The sequence below is a fragment of the Lepisosteus oculatus genome, chromosome 7 (assembly GCF_040954835.1).
Source record: "Lepisosteus oculatus isolate fLepOcu1 chromosome 7, fLepOcu1.hap2, whole genome shotgun sequence".
Taxonomy (NCBI): Eukaryota; Metazoa; Chordata; class Actinopteri; order Semionotiformes; family Lepisosteidae; genus Lepisosteus; species Lepisosteus oculatus.
Genome location: NC_090702.1, coordinates 13612136 through 13634154, shown reverse-complemented (window position 1 = coordinate 13634154; position 22019 = coordinate 13612136). Strand labels below are relative to the sequence as shown.

Below are 22019 nucleotides of genomic sequence, written 5' to 3'. Positions count from 1 at the left end.
GTAATGACAGCTAAACATTAGTTAGAATGAACATGTAAAAATGTTTCCAAAACTAATGATGTTCAGAAACTTTTTTTTTATTTTCTGCTCCCAAAATCTCTTTAGTTACATGATTCCATATTAATATCAGTATTTATTAGATTTTATAAAAGCAAGTAATAAGAAAAGGTTTAAACATTATAGCTTTTTATAAAGAATAAAAACTTTGTATAGTTAGAACAAGCTTGAACATTTCCAAAATAACCAAAGTAAGTGACCAAGTTAAAGATTTGATGCAGAATTTTTTTAAGAAGGTGAAAAATTTCCCTTTAGTTACAAAATTCCATATTAATATTCCATATTAAGTAGATTTAAGGATGATAAACTGTAAATAATTAGATTAAATAAAGCAATCATTTCATTAACATCTTATGCACCACAAGTGTCAAGTATCGATCAGCTTTGGTAAGTGAATAACACAATGTACCACGTTGTGTTACAGGTACCCCATTACTAAGATTTGATGCATGATCTGAGTGGCTGTATCTGTATGGATTCTAACATTCATTTATCACTTTCACTGTCCGCAGACAATGCAGTATACAGTAGTGCCCTATATAGCAAGCAACTAGTATGTTGATTGGCAATCCTGAAAATAAAGTTTGACACCTTTATTTAGAGGAAATTAGCAATTATTGCTGAATCGATTTATCATCACATTTTATACATATTTTTGTGTATTATTCACAATATCTTACCTAAATAAAGAGATACAGTAACAATGTTGTCAGCCACTGACAAATATTATCCTCTTGGTTATTTTGATTAAAATATAAATAGTTATAGAGTCATAGAGTTTCCCCTTTTTTCTCTTACAAATATTCTGTTTTATCTAGAGCAGAACATACCCTTAAGCCATTTTAATTAGGTTTAAAATGAGCCTACTTGCACATAGAGTAGTTACAGTAAATTTCTTCAAACTTTAGTGGTTAGGCTAAATCACCTGACAAGTCCAGGTGTGGTCACACAAGTCACAAAATGTACAGTGTAAACAACATGAGAAATATTGCATAAGATGTCCATTTACCTGGTGTTCTTGTGCAATAAAAATATGTCTAAAACAAAGAGACAAAACATTCAACAACAAAAAATTGTACATGAAGTTTTAGAGCATCTGGTTTACACTTACCACAAAAACTTGGACTAGACTAATTACCACACCATGAGTGCTTGATGGACCGGTATGCCTCCATTTATACCAGAGGTAAGTCACAAAATGGTGGAACAGACAAGACACAAGATAGAAAAGCTGGAAAAAAAGGAGACAAGGACAAGACTCACAATAATTAATTAACAATACCTATTTGTAAAACATAAGTATACATTATACAAACATAAGTATAAATAAAAAAATACATTTTAGATATAAATACAAAGGTACAGTATACTGCCTTTTGTATATATATTTCCTGAAATGAAAGGATGAATCAGATAGGTCAATAATGCATAACAAAGCTTGAGTATTCTCTCTCAGTATGTAGTCACATGTTGAGGGCATGCAGGCAGAACCTTGTCACAAGTGGTAATAAATTAACAGATCACTACAGTAAATGCAAGATGAAAGTAATTACAGAATGCTTGATTAGAAGCTGGGCATCATGGTAGCACAGTGCTTAGGATGGCTGCCTTGCAGTGGTGGGGCCCTGTGTTCAATTCCACTCCTACAGTATTAATATAGATATGGGGTGCTAAGTGCATGAAATTGGTATTTTCCACCCATATTTGTGTGGGTTCCTCTGGCTGCTCTGGTTTCTTCCCACAGTCCAAAGACATACTGTACTTTGTCATTGCCATACCTGTTGTTTTTTGGGAAAACTGGCCCAGGTGTGAGTGCATGTGTGTCTGTGTCTTTGTGTCTGATGGTCTATCATCTCTTCTAGGGTGTGTCCCAGCTTGCTCCCATCACTTGCAGAGAGGCTTTGGCTCCCCTGTGACTCTGAATTGGATGAAGTGCAAAAAATGGATGGGTGGATGCTTGGAATGTGATTCTAGGCATTAAGTACCTCACTTAAATGCATACTGAATACAGGAGTGTACTGTACATTACTTAGAATTTAAATAATTCAGCCTCAGAGAGCATATTTCGCATGGCAGAAACCATATGCTGAGCTTTGTCTGAAAAACCTGCATCAACAAAAATGTGGTCAGGATCTCCAGAAGAGCAGAACAAAATCACTTGTGTTGTAAGTTTGGTGCAAATTGCTTTTTTGTAGACACTGACTACAGTATAAGCCCAAACCAAATTTAAAAATACCAAAACATATGGAAGGCTACAGATATAGAAAAATTGCTAAGATGCTCAAGCATACACACATTGTCTGTATTAAAACATGGTGGCTACATTCTTTGTAATGTAAATATTGGTCTTTATTGTGTAATGTTTAATGAGTAATGGTTTAATCAAATTTTGAAGCAGCATTTTTGCTGGCTTGTAGTTTCATATTAATGCATAACCTGTTTAATAAGAACCTGTTAAAAAAGACTTTTTGTATTTTTTAAGTTTACAAACCTGGCAAACCTTGTTCATGCATCATTTATATTTAAATGATTTTAGCTACGATAGAGAAAACATAGCTTTCATTGTTTGTTAAAGCACACTTACTCTTTTCTTCCTTTGTATCCATACTTATTTGAAAAAAGTTACATACTCTACTCACCTCTACAACCTCTGTGGCAGTCAGAGAGAGAGAGGTGAGTTATCCTTTAATGTGTTCTTAGAGCTCTCTTAATGTCTGAATGTGTTTCTGCTATATTTCAGTTTTTCAGCCTAGAAAGCCCATAACATACCTTTCATGTATCAGGAACTTCAGACAATTCCCACATTACTGAGTGTTTGAGTGGCTGAGCAACTTGAAATAATGAGTTGGCCATGACCCTGCTTGGCTCAGAGAATGATAGCCTGGCAGTGCTACAAGTGTGGTGACTATGCAGGAAAGAAAGATACAGGCATCTTTCTTTCCCCATCCATCTTCATTGGATGGTCTGGTAGTTGTGAATGCCAAATGATCAACCATGTTGATCAGTTCTGTCTATGAGTCATTCGCCTATCGGCCATCTAAACAGTAGCTAAGTGGAATGGATAAATCCCTTAAGCATGTGTAAATTTAGATAGATACCTGTAACAATGACCTCTCCCTTGGTGTCCTAGTTTAAAGTATTGACCATCCAACTTTAAAGTTAATTTTTTTTGGCATAGTTTTTATTCCTAATTTAAAAAAAACCCCATATATAATGAATGTTTCCATTTTTTTCTTTAGAACACTCTTTAAACATGAATGATTAGTCCTACATTGCTACTCTACTGTATATAGGGGATATGAACTGTTCACAAAATGTTTTGCCAAAGAGTGTAGAGTGTGACTTAATTATCATTACTTAACAAACCATGCTTACAATGAAGATCATGATAATGTGTCAATGGCTCATTCTGAGTTCACAAATGGCCAGGTGTCAGTATCTGAATTAAGGAGTGGTATGAAAGTTCTGTAGTTGGGGTGTAACATCCTAAGAAAGGCATATTCAGTCTACAAAAGACCAGAGCCTGTTGTGGTTAATGGCAACCTTAGAGGCCTGTACTACTTGGACAGTTTCCAGTTATGTATTTTAATTATAATGAACAGTGATACAATGTTGAAATGAACTGTTATCGATTTTCATGGGAGTAATACCTCACAATTACATTGTGTATTTTTATGATTATGGGAGTATATATTTGCAGGTTCATTGAAAATAAAACTACAGTTGCTATTTCCTAAGTTTTAAGAGAGTAAAAAAGCTTATATTTTAAAGTTGTGTAATTGACAATTATTACACATTTAATGGAAATATATCATAAAATGTTCTTAGCATTTTGTACATAGTAAATATATGAAGCATATCCTCCATGTTCATCATTTAACTTAGGATCTGAGTAAATGGCACTGTTAAAGCTAAACTGCTTGTTTTTTGTACAGTTCTGTAAATAATCAAATGCACACTGTGTTTTTTCTTCTAAAGAAAAACATGGTCTTACTTTATTTTGTCATATCCTATACAAAGGATTGCTGTGTACATAAAAAATAATGTACTGAAACTAGCTACTGATACAGTCCTCTACATTTGCAGCAATCAGTTTGAAAATGTCTTGCATGTGAATATTGTTCAGTCACCAGACACAACGGAAAGTATATCTAACGAATAATGGGAAAAGCAAAAATTAAATTGCTATGACCACTTCACGACACTAGTAACAGAATCCCCAGAAAAGACTTTTAATTCTGCACAGGAGCACTGATAAGGACGAAACAGCTGTCTTGATTGCTTGTCTTTGCTAAATAAATGTGAAGCTAATTTAAAAAGTATTTTTCAAAAGTTATGTGATGGTTTTTGCAATTTAATTTGCATATTTCCCATAATTTAAAGCTCTTTCTTTTTACCTGGACACCTTTAATTCTGAATTCTAAGCATTCTGAGTCAGGGTGTTTCTAAGAATAAACTTAAGCTGCAGTAATCTGTGGGATAGACAAATGTTGTCTATGACATTTTCACTATGTTAGAAGGCACAACTATCTCAAAATATATTTTTACTTCTGCTTTGTCTTTATCAAGTCAGAGTAAGTAATCTGATTAGGGTTCATAGTGATCTATGTGGTATTTCTTTATTATAGATTATGGAGTTAAATTGACTTTATAATATGGAATTAACTTTTATAATATGACCTTTTATTTACCTTTGGGTCCAAATCCCAGAGACAATAAAAAAAAATCTAGCCATACTCTAGTAAAATGTGGAAAAATGATACTGAGTAGAACTATTGCTTGACCTGCTAAGGGGGTGGTAATACTGTAGGAGGTTAATTGTTAATATGGTTAATATTGATTGTTATGGATAATACCCTGTGGTATCCGTAACAATAATTTTGATTGTTTAAAATGATAATTAAAACCCAGACACAATTAAAACTACAAAAAAAACCTAAACAAACAATAGCACTGATGGAAAATACTACAAGCCCATGGAAGGTTATTGCTGTAACTTAAGAACTAAATAGGAAACCATGTCAAAAAGTAGTAAATAGTTTAGCTATATAGTTTAATTCTAATTATATTAAATAAACCTTTTATGGGTGATGTGGAAGCACGGCAGCTCACAGCTCTTGGATCCTGAGTTTGATTATGAACTCAGGTGCCACCTGTGTGGAGTTTGCATGTTCCCCTGTGCTTCTTTGTATTTTCAAAGGGTGATCAAGTTTTTCTCAACCTCCTAAATACATTCTTGCTACATTAAGTGGTACCCCTGAATTATCTGTGTATGTATGTGGGTCCTGTGGTGGACTAGAGTCCTGTAACACTGCAGCCCTTATCAGGAATAAGTGACTATCTGACATTGGCTGATTAGGTAATTATTTATCAGTAGAGCTGTTTCTATTATGAAGGGTTTGTGCATTTCTGACCCGCATTTGTTAGTTGTCTTTCATTCAAGCGTTCTCTTTTTTATTTAATATCACTCAACATGGTGACTTTACATAATACCAAGGCCATTTGTTTAGAAAATTATGTATTTATAAACTGGTGTTACTCAAGTTTGATTTCTTTATATGCGGAGGTGATATACCTCTTTCTAAAACAGAATTTGTAAAAGGAATATTTAAAGGCAGGTAGAATTTCTGAAAATAGCTGCAATGAAAATAACCCAATTAGAAGAGTCCTAACCATATTTATGCCATATCTTGCCCAATAACTCCAAAAGAGCAAATAAGGTACCACCCCAAACCTCAGTTTAAATCTATGTACACATCTCTGAATTAATGTATTTATTGCATAATGCACATAACATATACTGAAATTAGTAATTGTACTGTGTACAGTACAGAACAGCAGCATAAAGTACATATTGACTCCAGACAATGCAACACTATGCTGTAATATACAGTATTTGAAAGATTTTACTCAAAACAGAAAATGTATTATTCTTTATGAATTCAGTTGATGTCTGGGTAATTTGCATGTTGCAGTGAACACAATCTATAAATCTAAAAAAAGTTAAAAACAGTAGTTGGATTTTGGTGTGTGTTGTGAAACGATAAAGAAGATTTAAAATTGTTTACATCTGAAATTTTACACATCTGACATTCTTAAACTTTCAAAGAAGCAGTTGACAGAGGGAACTACTGAAAATACCGTTATGCTGTAAACATATTAATGAAGGTTACTCTTCTACACATTTTAGACCCTGGAGACTGAAATCTGCTTCTATAGTAAATCTTCTTGCAAATCAAAGCATACCTTTTGGCTTTTTTTCAAATATATATTTTGTTTTCAGTATAAAACTAAACATTACATAGTACTTTGCACTTTGTAGTCCCTTTGTAGTATTAAAGGAGGATTAAATTGGATTAAATTCTGTGCACCTGATCCCTGTTCCCAGTCCACCTTAAAAGCCAGGCGCTGACGTTCATCCGGTCTCTGCATCTGATTTCCGTATCGTGCGAGTCCGGGTCCTGGAAGCGCCTGGTCCTGTTAAGGTTTTAATCTCTGTTCCCGTTCCCTGTCCGCCGGTTAAGACCTGGTTCATGTTTTTAATTCCTTGTTTTAATGGATCACCTAACTATGGACTTATTCTTGTGTTTTTGGATTCCCTCTCTGGATTACTGTTGGATTGTTTGCTTCGGCCACACCTCCCCCGTGCACCAGCGCACTTTGGACATGCCTCCCTGTTTTCATCCCCGTATTCCTGCATGGCTTTTTCCTAGTGTTTCCTCATGATTTTGGATTGTGTCGTTCGCATAGGGTCCGGAAAGAACTGTTCGTTACAGAATTATATTTGATGTAGAAACCTTTGGGCATGGCAGAGTGGTTAGCTTTGCTGCCTTGTAATGAACTAGATATCTACAGCTGGACTTCAAAGTGCACAAATGCAAGCAAACACAAGAGTACAGGTAGAAAGTGTTTCTCTGGAATTTTTTGGAACAGTTTTTATGACTTCTCAATCTCTGCATATGTATGTAGGACATAAGAACTTTCTCAACCAATTTCCATATTTTTGTTGTGTAAGTGATGCCCTTAAAACTAAGATTAATTAGATCTCAGTTCCCAAAGCAGCTTGTATTGCTGGATAATAATCATCCACTGTGATGTACATATCCAGAGTCCCTGTGGATATTTATGCTTATTACATGGGGAAAAAACTGTTTACACTTTTTTTTCATTTTGTAACACAAGAAACTGGAAAGGTTGGCATGTCTGTCTGTGTGGAGTTTGTACGTTCTCCCTGCATTCACATGGGTTTTCTCCAGGTGCTCTGGTTTCCTCCCAGCATCCAAAAACATACTGTAGGCTAATTGTCTTCTGGGAAAACTGGTCTTGGTGTGAGTGTGCGTGTCTGCGCCTATGTCTGTGTGTTCACTGAGATGCACCTGCTTCCCTTCCAGGGTGTATCCCACCTTGTATCCATTGCTTGCCAGGGTTCTGGCTTCTCCACAACCTTGAATTGAATGAAGAGGTTAGTAAATGGATGGGTGGGTAGAAAATGATGTTAGTAAAGATATATTGGGTGAAACAAATAATACTGAGTAGAAAAGATGTAGTTATGATAAAGAATCGGGATCTTTATTTTCAATATGAGACTTAACACAACTTCAGTGTGCTCCAAATCTGTGTAATCATACCTGGAAACAATACACTTCTAATTAAAGTAGGATTTTTGTTGTGTGACAGCATAGTTTAAAACCACCTAAGGAATGACTGAAAACAACTGTCCACAGTACCTATATTTCAGCCTGCTGCAATTTCTGTCACGCATTTCTTTTTATCCCATATTACTGTACCTGGCAGCTATCAGCAATAAATACATGTGTAGGGACATATTTAAAAAGCCAGTGTTTTAAACAGATTCAATATATTGATATACATACAGTATGCAGAGACTGAAATGTTAGTTACAAGAAACTCAGGCTCTACATGGCCCTTAGCTGTAAATGATTCTATTAAGTGGTGTCTCCCAGATCTGAAATATGCTCAATACTGTTCTCCTTGATATCCTGTACAGCTCATCCTTTCTCCTCTCTACCTCTGCAGCAGAAACCCCCCTCATTTCGCACAGACAGCAGCATACAAACACTTTGCAGCCCCCTTGCCTGCTCTTAAAGATTATTCTTTAATTTTATCACATGCTAAGGCACACAGTAAATTACCCATTGCTTGGTAGATATTATTTCAACATTAAACAGGTCATAGCGGTTATTGGTAAATTTACTTTATACTGTACATATGCAAATATTTTTTTATATGCTACTGTATGTACCATGTGTCTCTGAATATCATACGTGACCTCTAATGCTAATGAATACATTGATAATATAATTGTGATATGGTTATTTTTACCACAAGACATTTATTGAATGGTGCCCTTAAAATTGCAGTTACATCACCAGCAACGGGAGTCAACATTAAGTAGTGTTTCAGGGTTGATACTGTATCTGTCTCCCAAGTTCCAAGCACCCAAGTCCTCTAATGACTGGCCAGGTGTACAGTATACTACACCCAAGAACATCCTGGCTACATCTAGTTAGAGGAAAGGTCCGGAATGAAAATACCAACCCCTGGTCTTAGGTCTTAACTGGTGCAGCCCGGCTATTTACTTACTGTAGCTATATGTAAAACAAAACAGTTGAACAATTGAAATGGAAAAGTAAAAATTTGCTCTGGGTTTATCCCTTTACTGACATACTGATCCAAGTAATTCCTTAAATGATTTATTAAACCATCATAAAGATTTGTCAATTTCAGGACATTCGTCGTTCGTCATTATTGATCATTTCTTCCCACTTGTGGTCCATGCCATACTGAATATAGGTTCCTCCAATTTCTAGACGTGTTTGATGCTCTTTCTCTCTCTACTAGTTTAAAGAAGTGCACCCCTTAGACCTTAGACCCCTTTAGACTATAATAACATCATTTAAAAATAGTTCAGGTGGGTAGCTGCGCCAGCATGCGTAGGCTGCAAAGGAACAAGTAATAGGTTTATTCCTTGCTGAAAAAAAGAAGAAAGAGAACACAACGTTTCGGCCGTGGAGCCTTCTTCAGGTGTGAGAGAGACAGGGCAGTAGGCAAAGGTAAAGTAGCGGGAGAACAAAGGTTGGGAGGGAGGAGGAGTGAGAGGCGGGAGCAGGGGACAGAAAGAAAGGCCAATCAAGAGGTCACCTCTTTTTTTCAGCATGGAATAAACCTATTACTTGATCATTTAAAAATATCTGAGACTTTCTTAGCTAATGAGTGAAAAATCTACAGATGGAAATCTATCTCTCTGAATTTGGGAGGATTTGATTAAAGTAGAAAACATTGGAATCTGCATGTGGTTCTAGTTAATCATTTTTGTTGCAGAATTTTGTCCATTTAAGTTCGAATATTTGTTCTTTGTGATCTTAATTGATGGGGTTGCAGAACTGCTGTGGTAATTTTTCTATACTTATTTTTTATGTTTTTGATTTTTTGATATAACATATCCCTTATTACTATTATATTATTATTAGTAGTACTATTCAATGTTATCTTACATTATGAATGTTACTTTTATTTTAATGTACTGTACATGTATCTATCAAAATAGTGACCAAGCAGATTTGTATGGAACGTATAGCACAGTTCTGTGACATGGGGCATTGGCCTGCTTTGAGAGAGTCATCACATGATATGACAGACGAGCAACTGACCTCTATAAAAAAATCAATGTTACGTTGCCCTGGGCTCTGATTAAATGGGAATGGATGTAAACACTCACTCTGTTTAACTCATTGCATTCTACTACTATTGCTTTTCAGTTTTTAAAACCAAGGCATTTTGTGATACTTCTATTATAACATTTTTAGCTTTATCTAGACCAAAAACATAGTATTAAGCTCTAAAAAAGTGTATTTCACTATGCAGAACAAACATTACATTTTATTCTTGGTTGCATTATTAACAAGAACTCACCAGCTTATTTGTCTTCCATCCCTTCTGTGTAAAGACAGAATGATGAATTTCCTGGGTGAGCCACAAATACATAAGAAAGTGTTCTCCATAGATCTTAAATTTTATTTCTAAATACAAATGCTTCAAGATACAAACTATTTTGAGAGCATACATATTTTTAAAGCCTATATGTCTTTCCTGTAAAATGCAAATGACAAGCACAGAATTACTAATGTTAGATGTTATAAATTAAACTCAAGATTTTAATTTTACATTTAATATCTAAATACATTTCTGAGAGATCTGACCCTGACTGCCTTCTTGTGGTGTTTATCTGTAATTCTTTTAACATATTTTGTAAAATCTTTTACTTAAGACAGTTACTGTAGGCATTTGTTATTTAACAGTATTTAACAGTAACTATTACTTTTTTATTGTCTCTGTACATTTACTTTATAATAAGTAAAGAAACATGTCATATTTGGGAAAAAAATCAGATACTTTTATATTCCCAAAACACTTGTGTTAAATGAAAATTAGAATTTTGAAAATGTTTTTAGTAAACAACCAGAAATATGAATTAATACATGTTTTTTTAACCTATTTATATTATTTTTGAACAGATAGACTGCTCTTTTGAGAATATTACTGTTCATTTAGTGTACAATAAAACAGGATTTTCTATAAATGCATCATTTCGACTGCACAAATGTCAGTTTATCAATCAATCTATTCTTGATAAAAAGAGCTTTGTATATCAAACTACATGTATAGATTTATTTCTGTATCTCTTATTTTGGTCTGGATTTTCTGGAAATTCTGCTCTAAATTTTATTGAACCACTGGAACATGGAAAGCACTTTCATATTTCTAAAGCTGCAAATTTTTAGTATTAAAATGAATGACAGCCAATCTCTGTTAGTTATTACTAGGTGTATGACTCTTTTACTTTGTTTCAATTGCAAAATAATCGTTGTAAATGTGCTTGCTGCAGAGGAGCACTTATATTTTTAAATAAAAGTTAACATGTCTCAACCTTGGTTAGCAACAAAATAGCATGTGATACACAATATTCTTGTATTCAGCCAAGCTTCTCCAGAGCCACCTTTATTAAGCCAATGGAAACTATTATGCTTAGTATGTTTTAAATTAATGCACTTATTGTTTTGCTTAAATGGTTAATTCTTTGCTTTCTGTGTTTATGGTGTTTTCTTTTTTTGTTAACACTGAATTAATAGACAGTTTGAGTGCGTGGATGGTCAGTTTGTGAAACTTTGGAGTCAGATTTCCACAGAAAATGTTTTTCACCTTGACGAAAGGTACGAGTGGAACCATAGTGTAGGTCAGATACTCTCATCAATGTCAGCTGTACAGTAATGATTCAGAAATGCTGGTGTTGTGCGATATTACTATTTAGCCTAGGGGCTGTAGATTAGTTTTAAAAGGTTCCAGAGGACTGGGCAGTGAGTCTTAATCTCATTTTTTTTTATCTCTAGGCCTGCTCCAAGCCTCACACTCACAGAAGTCAATTGATTTGTTCATCTAAAGTTTCTTGAAATGTTTTTCTTTAAAAAATAGGTGAAAAGAGTAGTAACATCGTCTACCTTTGTCTCCTTACTAGATGATGTAACATGAAATGCTAAGTAAGCTGTAAATGTTAACATGTTAATAATAATTTGTTTGGCCTTCTTTCCTTCCACAGTTCCGTTACAAGAGAAGAGTTTATACTCAGAGCCACCTGGATGACAAGCAGCTGGCCAAGCTTCATACAAAGGTAGGAAATGGGGTTTTCAGAATATTTTTTCTTTTGTGTAGATATATATATTGAACTTTCAAATTAAATTTCAATTGGTTTACTTTATTCCCACCTCTTCCTCTATCTCATTCTATAATATTATAGCATAATACTGTAGATAGAAGTTGATATAATTTTCACATAATGCCTCTTAAGTATTATATACTGTACCAGGTTCAAAATATTTTTGACAGGTGCCTTTAACCAGTTCTTAAGATGGTGAAGGAAGAGTTTATTTAAAGACCCAAACATAACTGTGTGCAGACCACAGATCTTTAATGCTCTTAACCTTTTACAGGGAGGACCCATACAAACTCTCCTCTGCTTGTTACTTAGAGTTTCCCTGGCATTCTCACATCCAGTTCTGCTACTAATCTCCCTCCTGAACAGATAGCAACTTCCAGCTCTGTGGTCAGTTGTTCCAGCCCCAAGGTGTCAACCTGCCAAATATCTACTGTAGTATTCCTCACCTATTGTAATTTAACACCTACAGTACATTAAGTTATAGATACCATAGAGTAGTACTACATACATGTTCTTTATACTACTCACAATTGAAGTATATTGAACAGTTTCACAAAGTGTTTTCACAAATGTGTAGTTATTGTCATTTCTTTTTTAAATGTGATTATGTAGCTTTTTCTTCCACTGACCCATGAGAGACAGCAATTGTAGCTTTCTTAATTGTCATTCAACCACTAAAGAAACACACAAACCCATAATTGTAAATGTCCGGAATGTCAGTAAATTTTCAGGGGTCAGGAAAGATGGGGAAGGTTTTTTTTTTTTTTTTTACTTCTTGTTGATGAACTGTAAACATTTATGGATGGTAGAGAGGTGAATTGTAATCCATGAACAGGAAATGCAATACTGTACATGGTGTGGATTAGCTGCACAATCATTGGGTTTATGATTATGCAGCCAGTGCTGGTCTATAACATTGCCTTTGACCACAACAAGTTCTGTTCTTTGCTCACTGGATATGCCTGCTCAGAACATCACACACTCCAAATGGTTGCCCAACAATCACTGTCATCAGCAAAATGTTCACCCTAGCATCTCCAAATGCATTTTTACCCATTTTTTTTGGCGCAAGCTAAATTGACTTTCAATAATTAAAAGAAGTGATAAGCACACTGATTTCCTATCCACATCTCATGAGCATGTACCCAATGCAAGTTGTCTTGCTGTGATTGGCAGTACTGTATGTCTGTCTGGACACAGATGCCCCTCATTTCCCTTGAACATAATAGGAGTTGTGTTGCATGCCTGTATGACCTAATATCGGGGGCATACTGTGTCAAGCGCTGGTGATTTGTGCACTTTGAACAGTCATTCCTGCACACTTCCAGTATATTGAGTCTTTTGCAGTGTCCATCGATATAACTGAAATGCAAAATGCACTAGCCATTTCGGTTTGCCAATTTCCTGGCTCTGGTTGGGCAACAGCCAGATAATGCTCTTGATGTGTAAGCTGTCATTATGGAGTCAAGTCTGGCACATGACGTAGTGAATGCCCCAGTCTCTCCACACAGCCATTTCTAGACCTTTGCCAGATGGGAGTGTACAAATTAAGGCATGTGACACCAGTCCTTAATTTCAGGTGCTGACATCTACAGTAAGTCAGTAATATTGACTCATTATAACCACAGAATGAGCTATTGATTCAACAAACCATGCCTTGAGCTGTCAGCTGTTAGGTATTAAGGCTGTTTGAGCATGTGATGCACCCTTTTGCAAATGTTTCCTAACCTAAATATTTCAGACTTTTTATGAATTGTGCATATATTCAGGCATAAAATGTTTATGTGCTTGATATTCACAAAAGCTGTCAAATGTATATTTTTTTTAGATCATATGGTGGTAATTTACTGGATAATTAGCTACATGTGATAAGTCAGTTATCTGTTTCTGTTGGGTTTTTTTTTAAAGATTGAATCCAGATTTCTTTAAATTTCTTGTTGGACTGAGTTTAATTATAACTTTAATTATATGTTCATGTATATGCAATGAAAGAAAGAACAATCAAATTGGATTAATTAAAATCACTCTGTTAAGTTCTGATCATTTTATCTTAGTTGAAATTCTAATCTAGAATGCACCAAATGCACCAAATTCAAATGAAGGAATGCAGTTATGTTTCAAGCAGAAAAAAAACACAACTTTTATATCTATTAGAAAAACATGAGTAGACTTTGAACTACTCTTTACACACTCATCTTTCCCAGACTTTATTGTAACTTGCTTTTGATTGTCTCTTGCCAAAATAAATATCAGTAATACTTGGGGTTGAAAATTTCCTAATTACACACTGTTAACAGATTATGCATTAATAAGATGTGTGCAAATGAGAGCAAGCTGACATGTTAGAAACAGATTATTTGAGAGGTCAGTTAGCACAAGGGTATGGACTTAATATGTTTCATTAATGCTTTTGAGATTACAAAATATAAATTGAATTAGACATTAATCGAAACTGTTATCAAAAATGTATTGTAATATATCTATAAACGTAATATACTGTATACAGTGCTTGCAGAAGCATTCAGATCCATGCTTAAAGTGACACATTTCATGAAATTAAAGCAAAAAATGAATTTTATACGCTTAAAAACTTGAAAGCTTAAACTGATTTTTAACATACATTTAAGTAACAAAAAATATCGTCAAAATCTAAGCATCAAAAAGCCATTATGTTGAAACACACCACGCATCTTTGGAAGCAATTAACTTCCTGGTGTGTGACTTGCTCAAACTCTCAAGTTTCTTGGCACTAACTTAACAGACAGCGGTTTTCAAGTCGTTTCATATATTTGTCATAGGATTCAAGTGTGGACTTGACTGGGCCACTCAATTATATTAACCTACTTGTTTTTAAGCCACTCTATTCTACTTTAATCTACTAAGCCACTTGACCTGTACTTTAGATCATTGTCTTGCTGAAAGGTTTATCTATGCTTCAGTTTTGACCTTTTCCATCCCTGTTGATGAGAAGCACCACCATTCTTGACAGTAGAGGTGGTGTTGACTAAGTGATGAACTATGTTAGGTTTGCACTAGATTGAACACTTTGTAATGGAACAAAAAACTAATAATAATTTGTTTTTTGCTCACCACAAACCCTTTCATCACATTAGCAGTAAGGTGCTTTGGTGCAAACTGCGTATAGCATTTTAGGTGTGTTATTCCATTTCTGCTGATCTCTATAATTCTTTCAAAGTCCCCCTTGGACTCACAGTGGCATCCTTAACCAGTTTTCCCCTTGCCTGCATGCTCAGATTGAAGGGACCATCTGATTAAGCAATATTTTTTCATTGTCTTAATGATCACCTTCACAAAGCTCAGAGATATTAAGAGCCTTTAAAATGTTTTATATCCTTCTCCTTATCTGTGCCTTTATACACCTTTATCTCTGAGTTGTTTTGAAAGCTCCTTGGTCTTCATGGTTGATTCTTGACTAAGGGAATTTACAAAGATACTGCAGGATATCATGAGAATCTCTATTATAGCACACAAAGAGAGGCCACATGGCTTTTTCATTATCTACATATATGTATTTACTTCTTTTTGTTTTGTCTTTAAAAATCTGTGGAGTAGGATGGATACATACTGTAATGAATATTAGTTGCTTCTTCAAAGTGGCATGGCTACAAGTTTTAAAACACCTAAATACTTTTGCAAGGCATTGAAAATTTAATTCCTAGATCTTCAAAGTCTTCATATAAATATGTGAAGGCAACTACTAAACTATGCTGCATTAGACATTTCTCAGATAATTACTGTTTTTAATCTTTAGTTTTAAGAAAGTAATGTAAACTTCATCCTTTTGAGCCATTTCTTGTTTGAAATACATCCACAAGATTCTGCAGTGCAGCAAATAAGAGCTAGTTGGTTTCAGTTTTGTATTTGATCTTTATAGGGTTAAAGTGAAATAAATAATTCTAAGAACTGTAGGTAAATATTAAATGGTTCAGCCAATATAAAACATTCTCCAGAATAAAGAATAAGGTAAATAGCCAAGTTATTGTACCTTTTAAATCCAACTGCACTGGGAATATTCATTTGATTGTACAAAATTTGTAAAACCCCAGATGGTGTGATTTGGATAGTGTGGAGTTGGCTGTGTGATTCCTGACAACTGTAAATTGAGGCTGAAATCTGTCACTGTCATTGCTGTATCTATCCTGCAGTAATTTCCTAGTGCTCAGTTGTTTCACTTACTGACTCTTAATATGAAATGCAATATCCACTGCACAGCAGATATATCAGAGAATTTTATATGCATATCTTCAAACTATAAAGACATTGGTTCATGGTGGGGTGGAATGTATTGTAGGGTTAGTAGTATTAGTGAAGTCTGAAATGGCTTTGTTTACTGGTGATTGTTTTTATTAAACTATATAATAAGAGATATTTCTAAAATATTGTGTATCACATATAACATCAACATCTTACTTGTAATCTATACATTGAATGGAATAAGATACTAAAAATCTGTACAAGAAAAACACATTGTACCAATTAACATTTGAACTGCTTTATTGATATGCAACTGCAGTAAAAGTGCTTTAAAAAACAATCTGCAGCATGAGGCTTTTTTGTATGTGCTTGGTTTCCCTACTTAATCAATAGTAATACCAAATCCAATTTATTTCTAATTTTAAGTAATCTACACTAAATAATGAGAACTAAAGTATGGGCTTCTGAGGAATTATTTAGTGTCACTGCAATAGAGAATGGAATAAGAAGTTATAAAAGGCAATGATACACAGAGACAAGGTGAATTTGAGTCTCACACTGGGGAAAACTGTAGTGCCTAATAAGTGAATTGCGAATTAGGACACATGCTGTTGTACAATAGCTGAACGTGATACCTGTTCTATAGAAAATGTTAGTTGTTTTGCAGGACTGATATTGGATCTGCTTAAGTTCTTGAAGGACATACTGTGGTAAAGTAATGCTATTTCAAGGAAGTACAATTGTAACAGCTAACATTCTATATTAACAGTATGTTAATTAAGAATAAGCTTTTTTCTTCTATTGCATTCTTGTAACTTTAAGTTACGGTACTGTATGTGGCACGAAAAGTCTGCAGTTATCAAAATGTACCACTCAGCCACTTTGTAATCTGAGTTTTATCTTTTAAATCCAAAATGTGTAACAGGCACGTAGTGTAAATTTTATACCCAGCCTCAGTATTCCACGCAGGGAATGTTAAAATCAAACCAAAGAACATGTTTTCACCAAATTTACCTACTTATGCTGCAATTTCCTGACAGGAAAATCAAATCAGCTGCCACTTAAGCAGCACAGTTTAGAAATATAACATTATATGATTTCATCAAAGTCCTGAAAGGTGGAAAAAGTAATAAACAGTAGATTTTCTAAATCAAAAGGATTTTCAAAAGGTTTTCAAAATTTACAAAAAAGGTTTCTTATTTTCATTTGGAATGATTGGAATTGGAATAATCAATTCATTTGGAATTGATTATTTTCAATTTGCAATGATTATGTAGGTATGTATGAACAATTTTTAAAATTGTTTTAAACACTGCACTAATCTAATAATCTGTTAATTACTGTACCTCTCTTCTTACAGAGTAGTTTTTCAAAGCTTTGTGTGATAAAATAGCGAAAACTGAGAAGGATGAGTTGGAATGTAAACTGTCATTTACCTAAATGAATGATAAGTATTTTATAGATATGGAAATGACATTTCTACTATACTCTAGATTTAGCCTATAAAATTGCATCTAGAATTAAATGTATACTAAATCTCTCTGCACATGCCAATGCATCAGGATAGTTACAAATAATTCTACTTAATTCAAGTCAATGCCATTTTGCTGAGCTAGAGTTGGGCTGAAGCTTCTTTCTGGTGTATTGCTTTCATGACGCACTTCTGTTGTGTGACAAAGCTAGATAAACTGTAGAATGAAAACAACTGACAAAATGCAAATGGTGATATGAGTTGTATTATCAAGAATGGTACAGTAAGTAAACATTTCTGTAAGGTTTAACTCCAGACAATGCTAAATGAATGGCAGTTCCTTTTTAATTCCTTTTTAATTTTAAAGGAACATCACATTGTACAGTACTTGTATTTTTAGTTTTAGCAAACATTTACAACTTACAGGAAATTTAGCAAAAGATGAGATTCTAATTTCCTACTGGGGTGGTGCTTTTTTATTCTCAGTTATTCTCTACCACTGTCTCTCATTGTTTTCATTTTTAAATTTAAAGCAAACGTAGAATAAATTATTTGTTATTTATATTTTTATGGTGCTATTTTTTATGAATATTCCTGGAGGGTCAGAAAAGCATCCAGGTGTACTCTTGTATTTTGCCAGTATTGGTAATTTAACTTGTTTTTCCTGACAAGGAGGCATTCTTTCTTGTAATATTTCTTCTTTCTATGCTTTGACGTATGTCTTACAGCTAGCAGACATGATATTTGATTTGGTCTGGAAAATACTTTTTCTTTGAATTCCTACAGTGAATACTTGCTAAGGTTGATGTGTTGCAGTTGACTGACTTCTGACATTTTCTGGAAAATACTTTTTCTTAGAATTCCTTTAGTGAGCACTTGCTAAGTTTGGTGTGTTGCAGTTGACAGATTTCTGCTGTATTTCCTGTACTTGCAAATGGGCAAAATATTAAATATTCTCTGTATCATTTAAATAATCTGTATCATGTTTGTTTTATTTTTCTGATTGTTAGAATTCTGCATCCTCATAGTATCCAATTATGGATAGTCAGGTTTTGTAATGGAGAAACAGAATTATTTTACTGGGCCTGATAAATTATGTTATTCATGGCTTCTTTTTAACAGAAAATGGGATTTCATGTATGTGGCGTTAATTGAGTATACAGTAATTTTCACATGCTGAAAACTAATAGCAAATGGTAAAGACTTTTTCATTATGTCTAATATTTAGAGCATCTAATTGTTAGATATAATGCATTGTTACTAATATAGATCAGCATTACACAACCAAAACGTTGTGTAAAGCCATAATAATTTTGGAATAAAACTGAGAAGATTTATAAGAAAAATCACATCAAACATATAAGCTTCCCTGGCCAGACTGATCATGCAACTGCCTGAGTTGGTTTAAATCCCCCCCCCCCACACACACACACAAAAAAGTGTGATTTTAATTGCCAGTTGTTAATTATCACAGATTGGTACCCCAAGTTTCGGTCAGTACTTAATCAGGTGGGACTCCTCTTGGAAAGAAGGTTGAGCCATTTGCCATTAGATTTTGGAAAGTGATGTCTGTTAATGATATCACTGCATGCTCACAGAAACCTCATGAATTCCAGCAATACCCACCAAAATACCCACCAGAATCCAACAACACCGGGATAGGTGTGAACTGCCACTTCCTTGTCTTTAGATGGTTATCGGCACACAGGTCAGGACCACAGGTCAGGACTTGTGCATCTTGTGCTGGTACCCTCCGGAGCACTTTATGATAGTTTCTATACCTTGAAAGTGTTGAAGAGAAAAGACAGTGATCTGTTATCTACTATTTAGGACATCGGTCTGCAACCCTAGTCCTAGGAGGTCCCAGAATCTTTCAATTAAATTATATATTTGCTTGCATCATCATTGTCTTAATTTAACTAAACAAATATTTTCATTACTGTTTAAATACAGTGCAAAAACCACAAGTCTGTGGCAATAAAAGGCAATGGTGTGCTACAGTTCCAGTAGCCCCACTAAGTGTTCATTAATATGATTTTGCTCTGAGAACTGTTGGTAAAATGATTAAATGAAAATAACTCTTTCCTGTGGAACAGCCACAAACAAACAGAAAAAAAGAACTTTCTTTAGCATCTTTGTGTCAAAGTTCATTTGTCTTGTTCAGGACTTTTTAAATGTCAAATGATTACATGGCGGTCTTTTGATGCAGAATTAACAAGTGCCCAATCTGGATGGTTTTTTTTGCCTTGGGGGGGGGGGGGGGGCAGTCTCTCTTTGAGAGCTAATCCTCTTCCCTTATTGACATACTATTTTTAATTTACTTTATTGACTGCCTTTATTGGGCATACAATTTGCTAACCCCCTTTCAAAAAGCAGAAAGCTCCATTGAATGGCATATGCTCAGATCAAGCATTAGCCTACTTTCATGCTCCACGCCCTACTGCTCTTTAGTGAGGGGAAAATTGATATAGTATGTTTCTGTTTTCCTTTTTTATCTGAAAGGACTGGGGTGGAAAAACTCTGCAAGCGAGTCTCCCCGTGAGATGGAGAACATGTGATCACGTGGTTGAAAAAGGATTTCTTTATTCTGCTCGGACAATGGGTGTACAGTTTGTGAACATCTGATCTTAAGGCAGAAATCAGCCCTTTCTAGTGTATTATGAGCAGCATCTTAGCATCTATCTGTTACAATGGTGGGTTTAACCATAAAGTATATTCAATCAATCTTTAAGCACTGTGAAATATTAGATTTTTTAAAGAAATGAACAAATCCATTTATTTATTTTTTCAGAAAAAGGACATTTCTAACTTCCTGGCATACTGAATTGTAAATGCAATAAGTAGCTACAGTACATCTCATTGCAATTGTACACTGTACATTGCTGAAGCAGGCTGTTGAGACTTATTAATGCACTATTTGGTAATGTTGTCGCTTACATCATCTTTTGAACCCTCAGCATTAGATCACTAATTGCTAAAGGGCAGAGCATTTGTATTGGGGAATAATGGCTGAGTATATTTTCACATGCAGAAGACAAAGGAATCTATAATATTCTTCAATACAGCCCACAGATTAAGGGCATGTCATTTGGTGTTAACGATAAAATTAATCTTTTCTTGAATTTGGCTCAGTTGAGGAAGGTTATTTTTGCTTAATTTGGTAGAGTTGCTAGATTGATTAGATTGGCCTTGTGAACAAAATCTATAGGCTCAAATGAAGGTGCTGTCTCTCTGCAGTGGCTATGGCTCCAGGTTACTGAATTGTTCACCTGCTTATTCACCATCTCTTCACATTTTTCAGCAGGCAACACTAAGCTAAACTGAATCAAAGGCACATTATACCAATCAACGGCCAGTACGTGATCTGTCTTTGCAATGAAGTGAAAAAATATACTGTGCTCCTTTAAATACAAAGGTCATTTACAGTTTTGATACTTTTGTCTAAAACATTTTTTCAGAGGCCTGAAACATGTTTTTTATTCATTTGAATGATCTCTTATGCATATCTAAGAGTTCAAAACAGTTAAATGCATCACATCTGTAATAAGGTATGAGCAACATTGTTTTGTATCATTTAGTTGTAAAAAAAAACAAAATTAAATTAATGCCTGACAATCCTCCTACATACTGTACATACCACTGCCTAGATTTTGTTAAAAATTAATCTTAAAAGGTGTGCTGAAATACCTAGATCCTGTGTAAAAGTAATTTGTATGGACTAGTTTCTACCCGTTTTATGTTATTTATAAATGTTAACAGTATATGGTTTTATATTATGCATCAAACATACTGTAAATGGGGTTCAGAACTTAAAACACAGAGAAGACACAATAAACACAAAATATACACAGGGCAATGTTGAACAATTTGCAGATGTGCATTATCATTCTCCTTATTAATCCATCTATATACATTGTAATTCTATATGTGATCATACATTTAGAAGGATTAGATTTGAAGCATTGATACAGCATAAAATGTGATGCCATAAGAATCTGCAACGCTTATCTAAGGATCAGCTCAGTTTTTTTTCTTTATGCTACTGTACATGATTTGTATGGCAAAGCTTTTTAAATCAATGTCCATCTAAGGAGAATTTATCTGGATTTACAAAATATTTGGGGGGAAATTGGAACTATTACAAAGGCAAATTAAGTGTTAATAATGCATTCCAGCTGCAGCATTCTGTAACTAAACTATTGATCGTTTTTTTTTTCCATTTTTGTGGAGACTGCAATCACCAACAGCAAAGAATATACACAGAGTCTGATTGCCGTTCTCTCTCACTCACACACACACACGCATACATACCTATGAGCTCAGGGAAGCAGAGACACAATGCAGGAACATTCTTGCAAGCGCAGTGCTCTAACATTAACAGCCAGTATCTGAAAGCAGCAGTAAAAGAAAAATGTGCAGCAACAGCTCTGCCACAAACCTGGCTACACACGGCAACATACAATACTGTGCACATGCAGCAGAAATACACACGAGCGTAGTCAGCCACTTGCAATCCAGCTGTTTTCAGTCATCGGCTGGGGAGTT

At 34.6% G+C, this 22019-nt stretch overlaps 1 protein-coding gene across 3 annotated transcripts in view; it reads left to right on the top strand.

Moving 5' to 3' along the window:
- The window catches only part of shank3a (SH3 and multiple ankyrin repeat domains 3a), a 639129-nt gene that overhangs the window by 236919 nt on the left and 380191 nt on the right, over nucleotides 1-22019 (top strand). For all 3 annotated transcript variants that reach the window (XM_069192202.1, XM_069192204.1, XM_069192203.1), the window contains exon 7: nucleotides 11672-11743. In XM_069192202.1, coding sequence (XP_069048303.1) covers nucleotides 11672-11743 — 72 coding nt within the window. The remainder of the gene's footprint in view (nucleotides 1-11671; nucleotides 11744-22019) is intronic.